We start from the raw sequence: 15,000 nt of genomic DNA on the forward strand, positions 1-15,000 counted from the left end.
AAAAAAAAAAAAGATAGCATAAAAAATTTATTATTTTAATGTCTGGAATTGGAACTTTTAGATGTAAAATATTAAAATCTGTATCTGTTAATAATTCCCATGCTTTTATTTGGTAGTGCTGATTTATTTTACAAATCAGTGACTATGAGATTAGTAAGTGCTTTTATAATTAAATTGTGTACCTACACACACACACACACACACACACACACACATACACACACACATATAAATGTTTAATTATATTTAATTATAAAAGCACTTACTAATCTTATCCTTACTAATTCTCCTGGATAGTGTTAAATTAGAAATGTAACTGGGTTTTGCTTTTCTTGTTTTTTTTTTTTTCCTGTAGCTGTGATATTCAAAACACAGATGATATTATACTACCAAAGAGCAAAGAGAAAGCAGGCAGGCTTTCTTGGGACATTTATCACATTCCTCAATTATTACCTTCCCCTTGCTACTTTTCATCCATGATGATTAATATATTTATATCCTCGTATTGTTGACCTGTTTATATTGACAATATATGCTACCGATAATGTGATTAGCAGGGAAGGAGAGATAAGGAGATGTTACCATATACCAAAGGCCTACAGAGGAAAGTAAAGCATTCTGTTGCAAGGTTACTCTTGGTGCTAGCATTTAGCTTATTGCAAATTCAACATATTGCTCTTTTGACATAAATAGAATTATACTACTGTATCTTCCCATTTGTCTGGAGGACAATTATCTGATACTTTACGTATATCCAGAAGTCAGAATACAAGCCCCAAAAGCCCTCAGAGTGGCCACAGTTTGCTAAAAGCAAATGCAATAAATCTTGTGCGTAGTATATAAGGGATATTTTATACATATTACCTTATATAACTCCCATAGTAATCTTTTGTGATAGCCATTGTTGCCACATTTATAGAAGGGGAAATAAATTGAAGCTTCTGAAGAGGTTATAGACCTTGTCCACAGTCGTCTATCTAGAGAGAGAGAGAGAGGGCTGCAGCAGCTGAGATTTCAGCATGGGTTTGTGTGTCCCCAAATCCTCATGCTGAGTGCAGGTGCTCCCATTTTCAGTCATTTCCACAAAGATTTTTTCAATACTAACTTTGTGACAGGCCCTGGCATCCAGGATTAAAGACAGTTGTACAGAGTCCTATAGAATTCCTTTATCTGTTTTTTTGGCTGCAGTAAATATGAAGGAGACTAGAAAAGAGATGAGGCTAGAGGACAGTGACATTGTCTCCCTTAATGACTGTCACATCTGGAGGGTGAGCACAGCACCTAGTAGGAGCCTAGTAAATATATGTTGAATGGATGAGTGATATTAGTGAAAAGCGATAACTAACTAGGAGAGAGAACCAAATAGGAAAAGGATATAAAATAAAAACCATAATTGTCTTGGACCATTTAGTGTTTGAATAAGCAAAAACCTTGGTAGCCCCCAGGCCGTGAAGAGCCTCTCAGTGTGCTCACTGATGCCCATAATGATGACTCGGGGCCACTAAGTGACCATGGTGACCCAGGCCCTGTGCAGCAGGGAGGGAATCACTCATGAGTGTGACATCCAATTTAAAAATAAAGAAGGCATCTAAAACATTTTAGAAAACTTTTCATTAAAAATGGTTTTTTCTCCCTTAAAGTGTGTGAAAGGGCTAAACTTCCTTGTCTTGGAAAAATCAGATATTGGAGTAGCTCTTTCTCTAATGTTACTGGATAAAGGGAGATAATACATCATATAATTTGTTTTCTTTTCCCTAATAAGTTGTAGCATTAAAATTTCATGCCAGATGAATCTTTTAAAAATTCAAATTATATTCTTTGGAAGATACCTTATAAAAAACTATGTATAGTATACAGCATATAACCATCTATAGTACTGTAACAAGTGAATAGTTTACATAAAACAACCTTTTTTGAGCAGTGTCATCTGAGAGGATTATGATGCGTTGAAATAATTCATGTTTGGAATATCATTTAGCTTTTTATAAGGAAAAAATGAGGAAATTGTAGGAAACAATTGAAATGATTTAAATTTCATTATTCAACAGCATCGATGCGCTACTTTCTTGTTTCAAGAATGTATCTATTAACAGTGATATTTTGCTTTACAGCTTTTCTGGGAGAAGAGGCTACAAGGACTTAGTGCATCAGATGTAACAGAACAAATTATAAAAACCATGGAACTACCCAAAGGTCTTCAAGGTATTATCTAAGTTCAGTTGAGCAGACATTTATTAAGTACCTACTGCATGCCAGGCACTTTGTCAGCTGCTGTGGCTTCAGCAATGACTGACAGGAGGTCTTTGTTTTAGGAGGTCGTATGCCTTGCTGGATGACGTACCTCTTGTGTTTTTGTAAACCCAGGCAGAATGTACATGAAAAACTTGTATGTTGCGGGGATGCTTCAGTGTAGTATATTATCTTAGATTTTTCTCTGTGTAAAAATTTTGGCTTTAGGTTATGTTCATCATAGAAGTCAACTCGTGTTGCTTTTAGTGCTAGATGCAGATGAGTAACAGAATTTCTTAAGCTTCCTGCTTATAGCAGCATCTGGCCCTACCACCTGCCCTTTCTCTCATCCTCTTACTAAAAGGATAACTAACAGCTCTCCTTCTGCCCCTCCTTCCACAAACTGGTGCTCTAAGTAGCAGTGGAAACAGATGCACTTTGGTCCAGCAACAGCAGCCAGTGAGATCTGGGGTGCAAAACTCAGTGGCTGGTCTACCTTTCTTATTATATGAGAGCTCCAAGTTCTAGAGAAGCATTGTTTTTCAAGTATTAAAACTTTGCCATCTAAAGCTTGATATATTGTGGATTGCTCAAAAATCCTCATAATTCATGGTTAGATTACTACCTTATCCTTTTATTTCTTGGAAATGTTGGCCTTAACTAGTTAAACTGGTTTAGGACCTTAAGGATTACATTTAAATGTGACCATGGTGCCAGTATCTTACAGGTAATCAAGGTGTGCAGTTATGAATTCTCTGGTTTTGGATATTTTGTTAGGTTTTTGAAAAAAGCTGTTAAAGCCACAGGTACATCTTGCATTGACTTTTTCTTTGAAGTCCTGAGACAAAGAAGGTAATTGTCGAGATATTGCTGGAAGTTCATGTTAAAAGCTGCAAGGAGAAACTATACCAGTACTCTAGGAATACATTAGAAGGGATGCTTGAGTATACTCACTTCACAAGGTCTCACCTCATTAAAATAATTAACATTGCTTAGGAAATATAGCCAGCTTTTAAAAAGCTTAGTACCTTGGAAAATGGCATTTTAAAGTTCAGTAAAGTATTATAAAAATGCTCAGCTATAAGCAAGAATGAGAATTTTTTTTTTAAGTAAGAAAAAATGCTCAGCTATTTTGTTACTATTTCTGCAATATGAATTATTTGGTGTATCATATCTATTAAGTAGATATGATATTATCCTTTGCTGCTTTGTCTTACGTCAATTTTACATATGTGATCCCAAATGAATATAAAAATATCAGTTGTTTTAGGTCACATAAAGTTTGCTCAGCACATTGAGACATTTCCTTTAACTAGTACGTATTTCTCATTGCAGGAGTTGGTCCAGGTAGCAACGATGAGACCCTTTTATCTGCTGTTGCCAGTGCTTTGCACACAAGCTCTGCGCCAATCACAGGGCAAGTCTCCGCTGCTGTGGAAAAGAACCCCGCTGTTTGGCTTAACACATCTCAACCCCTCTGCAAAGCTTTTATCGTCACAGATGAAGACATTAGGTAATGCAGTTTAACATGACTTTTAAAACTTGGGTTTTTGCATTCAGGTATATTTTATATTGTTCATTAGGTTCAGTGGCATGTCCAAGAAGTGATATATCACCCAGAAAGTGATACTTTTTTTTTTTAACAGAGTTTTTCAGAAACTGATGGAAGGTGAAAAAAGACCATTATAACAAGCACATGCTTGAAGGAGGTATAAATGCTGCATGCCAGGGTCATGGTCATGGTCATGTCCAAAGGACAAGTACCAGATCAGTTGTATTCCCTATGCATCATTTTTGCAGTGTCTTTTGCAATTTGGGATTCTTACTTTCTACTCTACAGAACCTCTTTCTGCCAGGCACAGTGGCTCATGCCTATAATCCTAGCACTTTGGGAGGCTGAGGTGGGAGGATCGCTTGAGCCTAGTAGTTTGAGACCAGCCTGGGCAACATAGTGAGACCCCATTTCCAAAAAAAATTTTTAAAAATTAGCCAGGCATGGTAATGTGTAACTGTAGTCCCGGTTACTTGGGAGACTGAGGTGGCAGGACTGCTTGAGCATGGGAGGTCGAGGCTGCAGTGAGCTATGGTCACATCACTGCACTCCAGCCATGGCAACAGAGCTAGATCCTGTCTCAGAAAAATAAAAATAAAATAAAGAGCTTCGTTCATACGGTCATTCCTTTTCTGATTGCTTCCTTCATTAGTTTGTCTGGAAACCAATCTCTCTTTAAATCAGATGATAGTGGTGATGTTTTTAAGCTCACTTGTTACACAGTAGAGCAAGAAGACTAACAAGAAAGAAAGAAAAAGCCACAGGAAAAGCAGTAAAACACAGCCAGGAATGAGACAAGACACAAATTATGTCTACTGACATCTTTCACTCTTTCTAAGGCTGGCTCACAAGTTAGGATTTCAGCAGCAAATGGTGAAAGGAAAACATCCAGCTCAGATTGATAGAATCCAGAAAGTGGAAGCAAACCATTGCACAGGAAAAGCAAAATCACTCCAGTTAGTAAGACCACAGAGCAATTCTCATGTGGGTTTTTTTTACCTCACTATCATTGTGTTATGGTGATACTGTGGTATATTGCATTTCCTTTAAAAATATGACCTTGTATATACATCACTATTTCTGTCCTCTGAATGTAAATCAGTTTTATTGGAGTATTATTCCTAGACAAAACCAGCAGATGGCACTTGCGAATCATCTAATTTTAAAATGCTTTATATTTGTATTATTTTTTTAAATCCGTACAAAGTTGACATGAAAATGTTTTTAAATGGATAAGTCTAGCTAGATTTATAATGGGAAAGCCCTCCTTGGGTTTCGATTATTTTGCAAAGATAAAAAGTGGTACAGAGTTGTATTCATATGCCTTGATGGCATATGAATATGAATAAAGTTTCTTAAAACCTTTATTTTTTAAGAAAACAAAATAAACTGTAAAATCAAGAAAAGGAATCAACTTGCTCATTGGATTGTTCTTACCCTTGAGGAAGAAAATTATTCCAAAGACAAGTTCTTTTCCATCTTGGAATGAATACTGAATTAATCAGCAGGGATTCTACCAGGTCCTTATGGGTGTTGACAGAGGTTCTCTGAGTTATATCACAGGAATGTTGATGGCTTCAACATCAGATCTTTTGATAGTTGAGGAAACTATTTCAAAGCCAATTCTGGATGATTTCCTTTTCGGACAAATTTGTCTAACAAATTGCTCATTTGATTTAATTGTTATGACAGAAATTTGGAAGAAAATGCTCCTTATTAAATTAGTACATGTTCAAAATAAATTACTGCAAATGGAACTGTTACTCTTTATCTAATTGTGTATCCAATATTCTGTCTACATTAAACCTCCAACTGAAGAGCCCAGCAAGATATATCTCAAGTATTTTTAGCATATTTGATAATATTTGCATTGAAGGGTACTTTAATTTTCTAATACTTTGTAACAGAGGTTTACAAACTTTGCAGCTTAAAACAACACCCATTTATTAGCTTGAAGATCTGTGGGATCAGAAGTCTGGGCCTGTTGTGACTGGGTTCTGTATTTGGGTCTTACCTGTGTCACTGGACTGTGTTCCCTTCTGAAGCTTAGGGCTCTCTTTCTTTTTCTTTTTTTTTTTTTGAGACGGAGTTTTGCTCTCGTTACCCAGGCTGGAGTGCAATGGCGCGATCTCGGCTCACCGCAGCCTCCGCCTCCTGGGTTCAGGCAATTCTCCTGCCTCAACCTCCTGAGCAGCTGGGATTACAGGCACGTGCTACCATGCCCAGCTGATTTTTTGTATTTTTAGTAGAGATGGGGTTTCACCATGTTGACCAGGATGGTCTCGATCTCTTAACCTCGTGATCCACCTGCCTTGGCCTCCCAAAGTGCTGGGATTACAGGCTTGAGCCACCGCGCCCCGCCCAGGGCTCTCTTTCAAACTCATATGGTGGTTGCAGAATTCATGCCTTGTGTTTTAGGGCTGAGGCCCCTGTTCTCTTGTTGGGTATGGGATGGTGGCTGTCTCAGCTCCTGGAAGCTGCCTGCAGTTCCTTGTCTCGTTGCTCTTCCATGTACCCCTTCATGCTTCCTTCAGGAAGAGCCTAGCTCCACTAAGGGGTCCTATTAGGTCAGGCTCACTACAATAATCTCTCTCTTGATTGACTAGAAATCAGTTCATTTGTATCCTGAGAGAATTATATAAGGAGTGCACGGGGGTGTGGTGGGGAAGGGGAACTGTTGAGGATCACCTTAGAATTCTGCCTACAGCAATGGGCAAATGATTAAATTTCAGCTTTCACAAATGTGGAAAGTAATGCTCAAGATAGAAGAAATCAATGGCAAATGTTAAAGTTTAAGATAAAAATTCTCCATCAAAATTACTGCAGATTGTGCCACTTGTTCCATTTTCCCCGTCTTCCTAATGAGGTTACTCTAGGACAGCTGTGCAGATTCTTGTACTCTGTTATTAGTGAGAGACTGCCAGTGAAACCGATATGTCATTTGTCATAAACTTTGAGTCACTGACCCAGAGGTGAGACTAACCGTATAAGAAATAAACAAATGTGTTCTGCTTGACCCTGCCCCATTACATGAAAATCCGTTGAACTCCAGTTTCTTTTAATATCACAGAGGCTATAGAGCTAAGACTGACCCAATGACAGCTTCCCTCTTTTTGAAAATTCATTTAGTAAGTGAAAGTCTATACCTTTTAATTCTTTGTGTTGTTTCAGAGTTTAACAAAGATATCCAACATTTTTGTGGGATGTAGTCCATATATGTCACCTTCACTACCTTGGACATAGTCTCATTTGGTCAAAGGGGTGTGATCTTGAGTAGACTGAATATAACTTGGCAACTGGTTGAGCCCCTGTGGAGTGAATACTCAGGGACCCTTAGTGCAATCTTCCATAGCATTGCTCCTCTACCCTTCTGCTGCCCCAGGTTTGGGAAGTGCTGCAATCTGTCTTCCTCAATTATTGGTAGAGAAAATTACTTTTATTTTTCAGTAGAACTCTTAGTATATTCCTTGTTGCATCTTCATCTCCCACTCTGCATCTTTCCTTATCTCCTTTCTTGTCTCAGGAGGTTTGTCCTGTTTTCTATTCTGCTGACCCTCCCTCCTCTGTTTTGCTGTGTTCTTATTCTCACTGGAACCTTTACCTACTAGTCTTCTCTCTTCTCTTGTCTTTCTTCAACCGTTGCCTCTCTGCTTGGGTCTGGATGTCAGTTTCTATTTATCCTGCTTTGCTTGCTAGACATGTTTTAGGAATTTCTCTCTTACCCTCTGGGGGAGCTACTTGTTTTTTTTTTTGTTTTTGTTTTTTTTTTCTTACTTTATAAAGATTAAGTATATACGGATAGCCTTTCTTCCTGTGCTTTGTTCTTCATTGATGGATCAGAGCTTTCTTAATGACTTGGAGTTATTAGCCATCACTTTTGAGGTTCCTTTGTAATCACCGAAACACAGATTACAAAGAGAACACGAGAACATGTGTTCTTAAGCAACTTACTCTCTCAGTTGAAGAGAAGCTTTTCAGTCTCTGTTCTCCATGTGCCGGATCATGTGTTCCTGGCTCCTTCATGGTGACCTGTTGCCTATAGACCTGGGAACCCAGGAGAGAGCTCTCTCCTAACTAACCTAGACACGGAATGTCAGTCAAATCCCAGCTTATCATGGCTCTGCTTCCTCCATCTTTCTCAGTGCTTCCATGAACAAGTCACTTTCCTTCATTATTTATGCTCCCTCTATCTTTTATTCCTAAGTTATTTCTAATTGTCTTTATAGGAATAAGCCCAAATCTTGACACAGTTGACATTTTCAAAGTTGAAGGAAAGGTTACTGACGTCAGTCTACTCTTTCTAGAATTTCACGTGTGATGAGGGATAGCTGCCTATGTGAACATCCCTCTTTTTGGCAAGGCTCATTGGTGAGATTTGATTTGTGTGTAGAAGCAACCTCTGCAAAATCTGAAAAGGCAGTGTATTCTTCTGAGGAATTTAATGATTTTGAAGTAAGGATGAACTTCTATAGCAGCTTCAGTTTGTTATTACTTGCCAAATTCTCAGTATCTTTTAATTCTGCTTTTAAAAAGGAAACAGGAAGAGCGAGTACAGCAAGTACGCAAAAAATTGGAAGAAGCACTGATGGCAGACATCTTGTCTCGAGCTGCTGATACAGAAGAGATGGATATTGAAATGGACAGTGGAGATGAAGCCTAAGAATATGATCAGGTAAACTGACACCAGTGAGAGTAACTTGAAAGTTAGATGTTATGTTTTCTTGGCCGGGCACAGTGGCTCCTGCCTGTAATCCCAGCACTTTGGGGGCTGAGGCAGGCGATTGAGCTCAGTAGTTTGAGACCAGCTTGAGCAACATGGCAAAACCCCATCTCTACTCAAAATACAAAAAATAACTGGGCGTAATGTCATGTGCCTGTGGTCCCAGCTATTCAGGAGGCTGAGGTGAGAGAATCACTTGAGTCTGGGAGGCAGAAGTTGCAGTGAGCCAAAATCGTGCCACTGTTCTCCAACCTGGGTAATAGAGTGAGACCCCATCTCAGAAAAAAAAAAAAAAAAAGTGTCATATTTTCCTGTTATTTTCCCTTTATGGGCTCCTCAGCAGTGAATGAAGAAGCTACTCCTCTGTTTGGGTCATGCATGTGCTGTTGTTTGATTCTTCTCGCTGGATTTAAGGACCATATAAGTTATTGCATCCATTTGTTCTCATTCTGGGAGGAATCTGGCACCCCTGCAGTCACTTGCAAGGGATCTAGTCTCCTTTATTAAAGCCAGGTGGAAAACCTCTAAGGTGTCACTAGAGAAGAGCAGCAGCAGAAGAAGCAGACTTTGTCAGGTAGGGAGGAATAGCCGCAGGAGAGGAAGGTGGCTGTCATTTCCATCAAAGTAGCCTCCCAGGACATACTGCTTCCTCTTTAAAATTATGGTGTTGAAGTAGGCAAAATCTCTCCCTTTTTCTAGGTTCTCCCTAGCACCGATTTGATGCAGGGAGAACAAGAAAGTTACTGAAAAATATAATAAATACTTTACCTTAAAAAATACAGATTTTAGGCTGGGCATGGTTGGCTCACGCATGTAATCCAAGCACTCTGGGAGGCCAAGGTGGGTGGATCACGAGATCAGGAATTTGAGACCAGTCTGGCCAACATAGTGAGACCCTGTGTACTTCTTAATTATGAAAATACAAACAATTAGCTGGGTGTGGGGGAATGCGCCTGTAATCCCAGCTACTCCAGAGGCTGAAGCAGGAGAATTGCTTGAACTCAGGAGGTGGAGATTGCAGTGAGCTAAGATCGTGCCATTGCACTCCAGCCGGAGTGAGAGTGTGAGATTCCATTCAAAAAAAAAAAAAAAAGAAAAAAAGAAAAAATACACATTTTAGGCTGGGTGTGGTGGCTCATGCCTGTAACCTCAGTACTTTGGGACGCCAAGTCAAGCGGATCACTTGAGGTCAGGAGTTTGAGACTAGCCTGGCTAACATGGTGAAATCTTGTCTCCACTAAAAATATAAAAATTAGCCGGGTATGTGGTAGAATAGCTGGAATTTTGTAATTCTAGCTACTCAGGAGGCTAAGACACGAGAATTGCTTGAATCCAGGAGGCAGAGGTTGTGAGCCAAGATGGAGCCACTACACTCCAGCCTGGGTGATGGAGTAAGACGCTGACTCAAACAGCAACAATACAAATAGACATTTTGAACTTATCTCAAACTCACATTCCAGGCTCATAGCTCTGTGCTGTGGGCATACATTGTGTTTGGAGGGGCACCTGCCGATCTCCAAGGCTTTCTGTGGTCTCTTGCTTCCCAGCTTCCATTCTGCTTTGTTTTTACAGACCTTGTCTTCCTTTTTGCACCCCAAAACCGATTTTTATTAGTTTCCTTTGAAGCCAAAACAGATGGAGGGATAGGGGTGCTAACATGATGTCAAGTCAACAAAGCCTCTCTGAGAAAGTGACATTTATGTTGAGCCTGAAAGATACATAGAAGTGAGTCAAGGGAGGTTTGGGTAAAAGTGTTTTCATTAGAAGGAACAGCAAGGAGAAACTTGGTTTATTTAAGGAATGAAGAAAATATCGTGTGTGGTTGGAATGTAGTACGTCTAGGGAGGGGCAGGGAGAAGGTATGGGTGGTGAACCTAGTCACGTAGGATCTGTGGATTGTTAGGGAGTTGGATGACTGCTTGAGATTGATCCGGAAAATTAGTAGAAATCACTGAAGAGTCAGTAGCGTGATCAGATTTGCTTCTTTACAAGAGCCCTATGGATGCTGCATGAATAAAAGGATTGGAGTAGGGAAAGCTTGGAAGCAAGAAGACCAGTTGGGACGTTGCTGCGGTAGTCTCGTAAGAGATGACGGTGGCTTTAGGAGGAGGACATGCCGACGGGTTGGGAGAAAAAGAAGAGACGGGTAGATCTGAGATATTATCTGGAGATGGAATCACATGACCAGGTGACAGTCTGGAAGTGAGGGTGAGAGAGTAGCCAGGATGCCTCCGGGCTTTCATTTGAGCTGGGTGGGAGGGAATTCTGTTTGGTAGGGGAACAGGCTAAGGGTAGGGATTGCAGGGAGGGTGAGTTTAATTGTTAACACTTCCGTGAGTGCCTTTGTCTTAACCAAGGAGTGGCTTATGCCCCAGCAATACCAAAATCCAGTAATAAATATAATGTCTTACATTTACATGTCCACTCATGGCAGCACTGCTGGGTCACAGTTTCCTGACCGTACAGAATCATTTCAGGCTGGGTGTGGGGGCTCAGGCCTGTAATCCCAGTACTTTGGGAGGCTGAGGTGTGTAGATCTCCTGAGGTCAGGAGTTTGAGACCAGCCTAGCCAACATGTTGAAACCCTGTGTCTACTAAAAATACAAAAAATTAGCTGGGCATGGTGGCAGGCACCTGTAATCCCAGCTACTCAGGAGGCTGAGGTAGGAGAATCGCTTGAACCCAGGAAGCAGAGGTTGCAGTGAGCCAAGATCACGCCATTGCACCACAGCCTGGGCGACAGGAGCAAAACTCCATCTCAAAAAAAAGAAAAGAATCATTTCAATCCAGTTTGGTGCTATTCTATTTTAGCTCTTTTTCTCCTCCCTTGTTGAAGACAGGAAGGTGCTGTGTTATTACGTGGATTTTGTTTTCCAAGCTGGCAAGGATGTGTTTATGGGCTTTGATGAGTATACTTAATATGCTGAAAGTCTTTCAGAGGGAAGTCTGAAGTGTGTTTCTACTGTCCACGGCTTCAGCCATGCCATCTCTGGAGCACAGAGGGGATCTGGATCTTACCTGATGCAGCTTCTGCACCATTGCTTCACAGTGGACTCTCAGAAAGCCCTTCTCTTCTGTCGGAACTTTCTGGTTTTCTTTCAGACTTTTCTCATGAAATCACTTTTTTAGATAATCAATGGTCACTAACTGAGGTTTTACTAGACTTTTGCTTCCTTTACAGATTATTTTGCAGATTGACACCCAGGCTATACCCTTGTTTATGTGAGCAAGCCTGTGTTGTAGGCACTGGCAATATACTTATATAGAAGTTGGCAGCTGCTCATTGTCTTGCACAAATGTGGCTAATAGTAGTAACAACTAATGTTGAATGATTAGAATTTTAATTGGTTCTTTAAAAGTAGCCATTATTTTGGCATGTTAGGTAGGAAGAGATTTAAATTATGTATGTCACCTTCTAAGCTTGAGAATGGCATTATTAGACCAAGCCATTAGACCTGTAGATTGGGGAAGATTTAGATGTACTTCTTAATTAAGAAAATTACAGTTACCTTGCTCAGATAACCTCATATATACCTAAAAGGTTTAACAAACTAGAGCACGACCACATGATTTAATCAGCTGTCTGTAATAACCTGTGGCATAGGTAGGACTTAATTGGCAAAGGATGGGATGTGGCCATCTTCATGGCTCATAAGAGACAACCAAGGTCCATTCAGGTCTGCCAGCCTCTTCATGCCTCAGCTCTTTCAGTTCCTCCTTATTAGTAAGGTGGATGTTTATTCATTTATTTGTTTGGTTAGTTAAATAACAGGTTGCAATTTACAGTGTTACTTAAATTTTACAATCCTAGAGAAGTGCCAGCTTATTAGACAGATATTTTAGGAGTGATTACAAGAAGAAGATGACTAAAAACAAAGGCGTGAAAATGTTTAGCTATCCATGAGATAGCATATCAAAAATATTTCCATTTGTAGTCACACAGTGCCATTTCACCCAGACTAATCGATAGGAAGACTTGGTGCATACCTGTCATCTGTAAATGCTCTCATGTAAAAGAAATTGTGAAGTAAAATAAAGTATGAGTAGAAATTTTTCTACATTTTCTCAAAATATATTTGGGTTGGGATGTATCTATTCTGCATTTTCATTTGTATGACCTTTGAATTCTCTTTTTATGCTGAAGTAGTTAATTGTAGATAGAAAATATTGCATAAACATATAAAAGAACACACGTGATTTCTTTGGAAAATGAACAGGATAGTAAAGGTTATTATCAAAATAAAACACTTAAAACAGTGAGGTGATATGCTGAGCACTTTTTATTTATGAAGTGCTATAACTAAATGCTCACCAAGACTGTGAAAACATGATTCTAAGTGGAATTCATTCTCTAATTCTTTTTCAAGTATTGCTGACCTCTCACCTGATAAATCACTGGATTACTTAAGTTTGTTCTTTTTTTTTTTTTAAACAGGTAACTTCCGACCGACTTTCCCCGAGAGAAAATTCCTAGAAATTGAACAAAAATGTTTCCACTGGCTTTTGCCTGTAAGAAAAAAATGTACCCGAGCACATAGAGCTTTTTAATAGCACTAACCAATGCCTTTTTAGATGTATTTTTGATGTATATATCTATTATTCAAAAAAATCATGTTTATTTTGAGTCCTAGGACTTAAAATTAGTCTTTTGTAATATCAAGCAGGACCCTAAGATGAAGCTGAGCTTTTGATGCCAGGTGCAATCTACTGGAAATGTAGCACTTACATAAAATATTTGTTTCCCCCACAGTTTTAATATGAACAGATCAGGAATTCTAAATAAATTTCCCAGTTAAAGATTATTGTGACTTCACTGTATATAAACATATTTTTATACTTTATTGAAAGGGGACACCTGTACATTCTTCCATCATTACTGTAAAGACAAATAAATGATTATATTCACAGACTGATTGGAATTCTTTTTGTTAAAAAGCACACATAATAAAGAGCCCCTCATTTACCTTTCTGATTTAGATTCAACTCTGATCCCTGGGCCTTAGGTTTGAAATGGAGGTGGTGGAAGGTAGTGCATACATTTGCAGTATGAACTATTGCCTCTGGACATTGTGAGAATTGTGCTTTCACCAGAATTTCTAAGAATTGCTGCGAAATACCATCTAGCATGTGTCATTTTTTTTCTTGCCTGTGACTCAGACTTTTGGTAGTTCTGTAAGAATAAGGCCTTTTCTAACCTTGGGCATGAATTAGATTCACAAGTACCCTTCAGGTGTTACTAGAAGTTGTCCATGTTTATTGGTTTTTAAAGAATGTTTGGCACTCAGTAACGTCCACTAGCTTACTGAATTAACAGGTGTAGGTCAGACTCTTGGCTATAATGAGAGGCAGCTTCTAGGCAGAGTTGCTTAATGAAAGGGTTTGTAATACTTTACAAACCATTACCTGTACCTTGCCTGGCTTCCAAAATATTAACATTATTTTTCTGTTGAAACTCATGAGTGTAACTTTCATTACCATTTGAATTTATTGATATTTAATTATAAAAACTAACATTACTTATTAAATAAGTTCTAAAATCAAAACATAATCTGATACCAAGGAAGGGAGTGAGTGGTTATAAGCAAATTAAAACAAATTTTGATAGAGCAAAAGTAGAATTATTCCATAAAAAAGGTGTATTTATTTCTTCTTAACTCTTGAGTTCTTTTAAAATTAGACCCTAAATGATGCAGTCAGGAGTGTGGACAGTTCCACATGAGTGTCACCTGTACATTTTATTACCACTACCTCCAGTTCCCAAGGCAGGGAAGAAGAGGGGAATAGTCAAAGCAATATGAATGGCTAGGTGTGGGCTGCTGTTTTTCTGGGACTTTTATGCCAAACTACATAAACACTTTTTGGAATTTCTGATTTATACTCAACTTTGATCCCTGGGCCCTAGGGCCATTAGGAGAAGTTTCCTTGGAGAAGTCCTGTTGATGGATGGTCAGGGAAACTTGTAGATTCTGGGAGGCCGATTGGTCGAGGATGCCTGCCCTGGCCCCACCAAATTGTCCCAACTGGGGTGGGGTGAGGAGTCATAGTGATTTCTTTTTAAAAAGCCAGTTTGATAGTGAGAATGGATGTCCAAGGGCTTTTCTCTTCCTCCCCCAAGTCCATGATTCTTCATTTGTGATCAGGGTTGGGAGCTTCACCTTGGTGATCATATATTCTTTTTACAAACCAATCCAACCAAGATATATGTGCATTTATGAACAGCTTGTAAAAGCACAAACACAATGTATACACATATAAAACTTCGATTTTTTTTCTTATATACTTCGCTCAGGTGGAGAACAAGGTATGAAAGCCATTATATGGTGTCCCTTGGGGACCATCCATAAGTCTAGGGTGTTCCCAATATACCCACAAGACAATATATTCAAAACTTCATCACCTGATCCCCACAAACCTACCACCCTCTTGCATTCCTTCACTCTGGTAAAAGCAAGCCATCTTCTCCAGTTGTCCAAGGCAGAAGCCCTGGAGTGAGCCCAAA

The 15,000-nt window shown here is 39.2% G+C and overlaps 1 protein-coding gene across 1 annotated transcript in view; it reads left to right on the forward strand.

Annotated features, from left to right (window-relative positions):
* MBD2 (methyl-CpG binding domain protein 2) overlaps positions 1-13,411 on the forward strand; it is a 69,331-nt gene extending 55,920 nt beyond the window's left edge. Inside the window, exons 4-7 of the mRNA XM_017501116.2 lie at positions 2,112-2,202; positions 3,565-3,742; positions 8,315-8,453; positions 12,937-13,411. Coding sequence (XP_017356605.1) covers positions 2,112-2,202; positions 3,565-3,742; positions 8,315-8,441 — 396 coding nt within the window. The 3' untranslated portion in view covers positions 8,442-8,453; positions 12,937-13,411. The remainder of the gene's footprint in view (positions 1-2,111; positions 2,203-3,564; positions 3,743-8,314; positions 8,454-12,936) is intronic.
* The last annotated feature ends 1,589 nt before the right edge of the window (positions 13,412-15,000 follow it).

Source organism: Cebus imitator, unplaced genomic scaffold (genome assembly GCF_001604975.1).
Source record: "Cebus imitator isolate Cc_AM_T3 unplaced genomic scaffold, Cebus_imitator-1.0 Scaffold278, whole genome shotgun sequence".
Classification (NCBI taxonomy): domain Eukaryota; kingdom Metazoa; phylum Chordata; class Mammalia; order Primates; family Cebidae; genus Cebus; species Cebus imitator.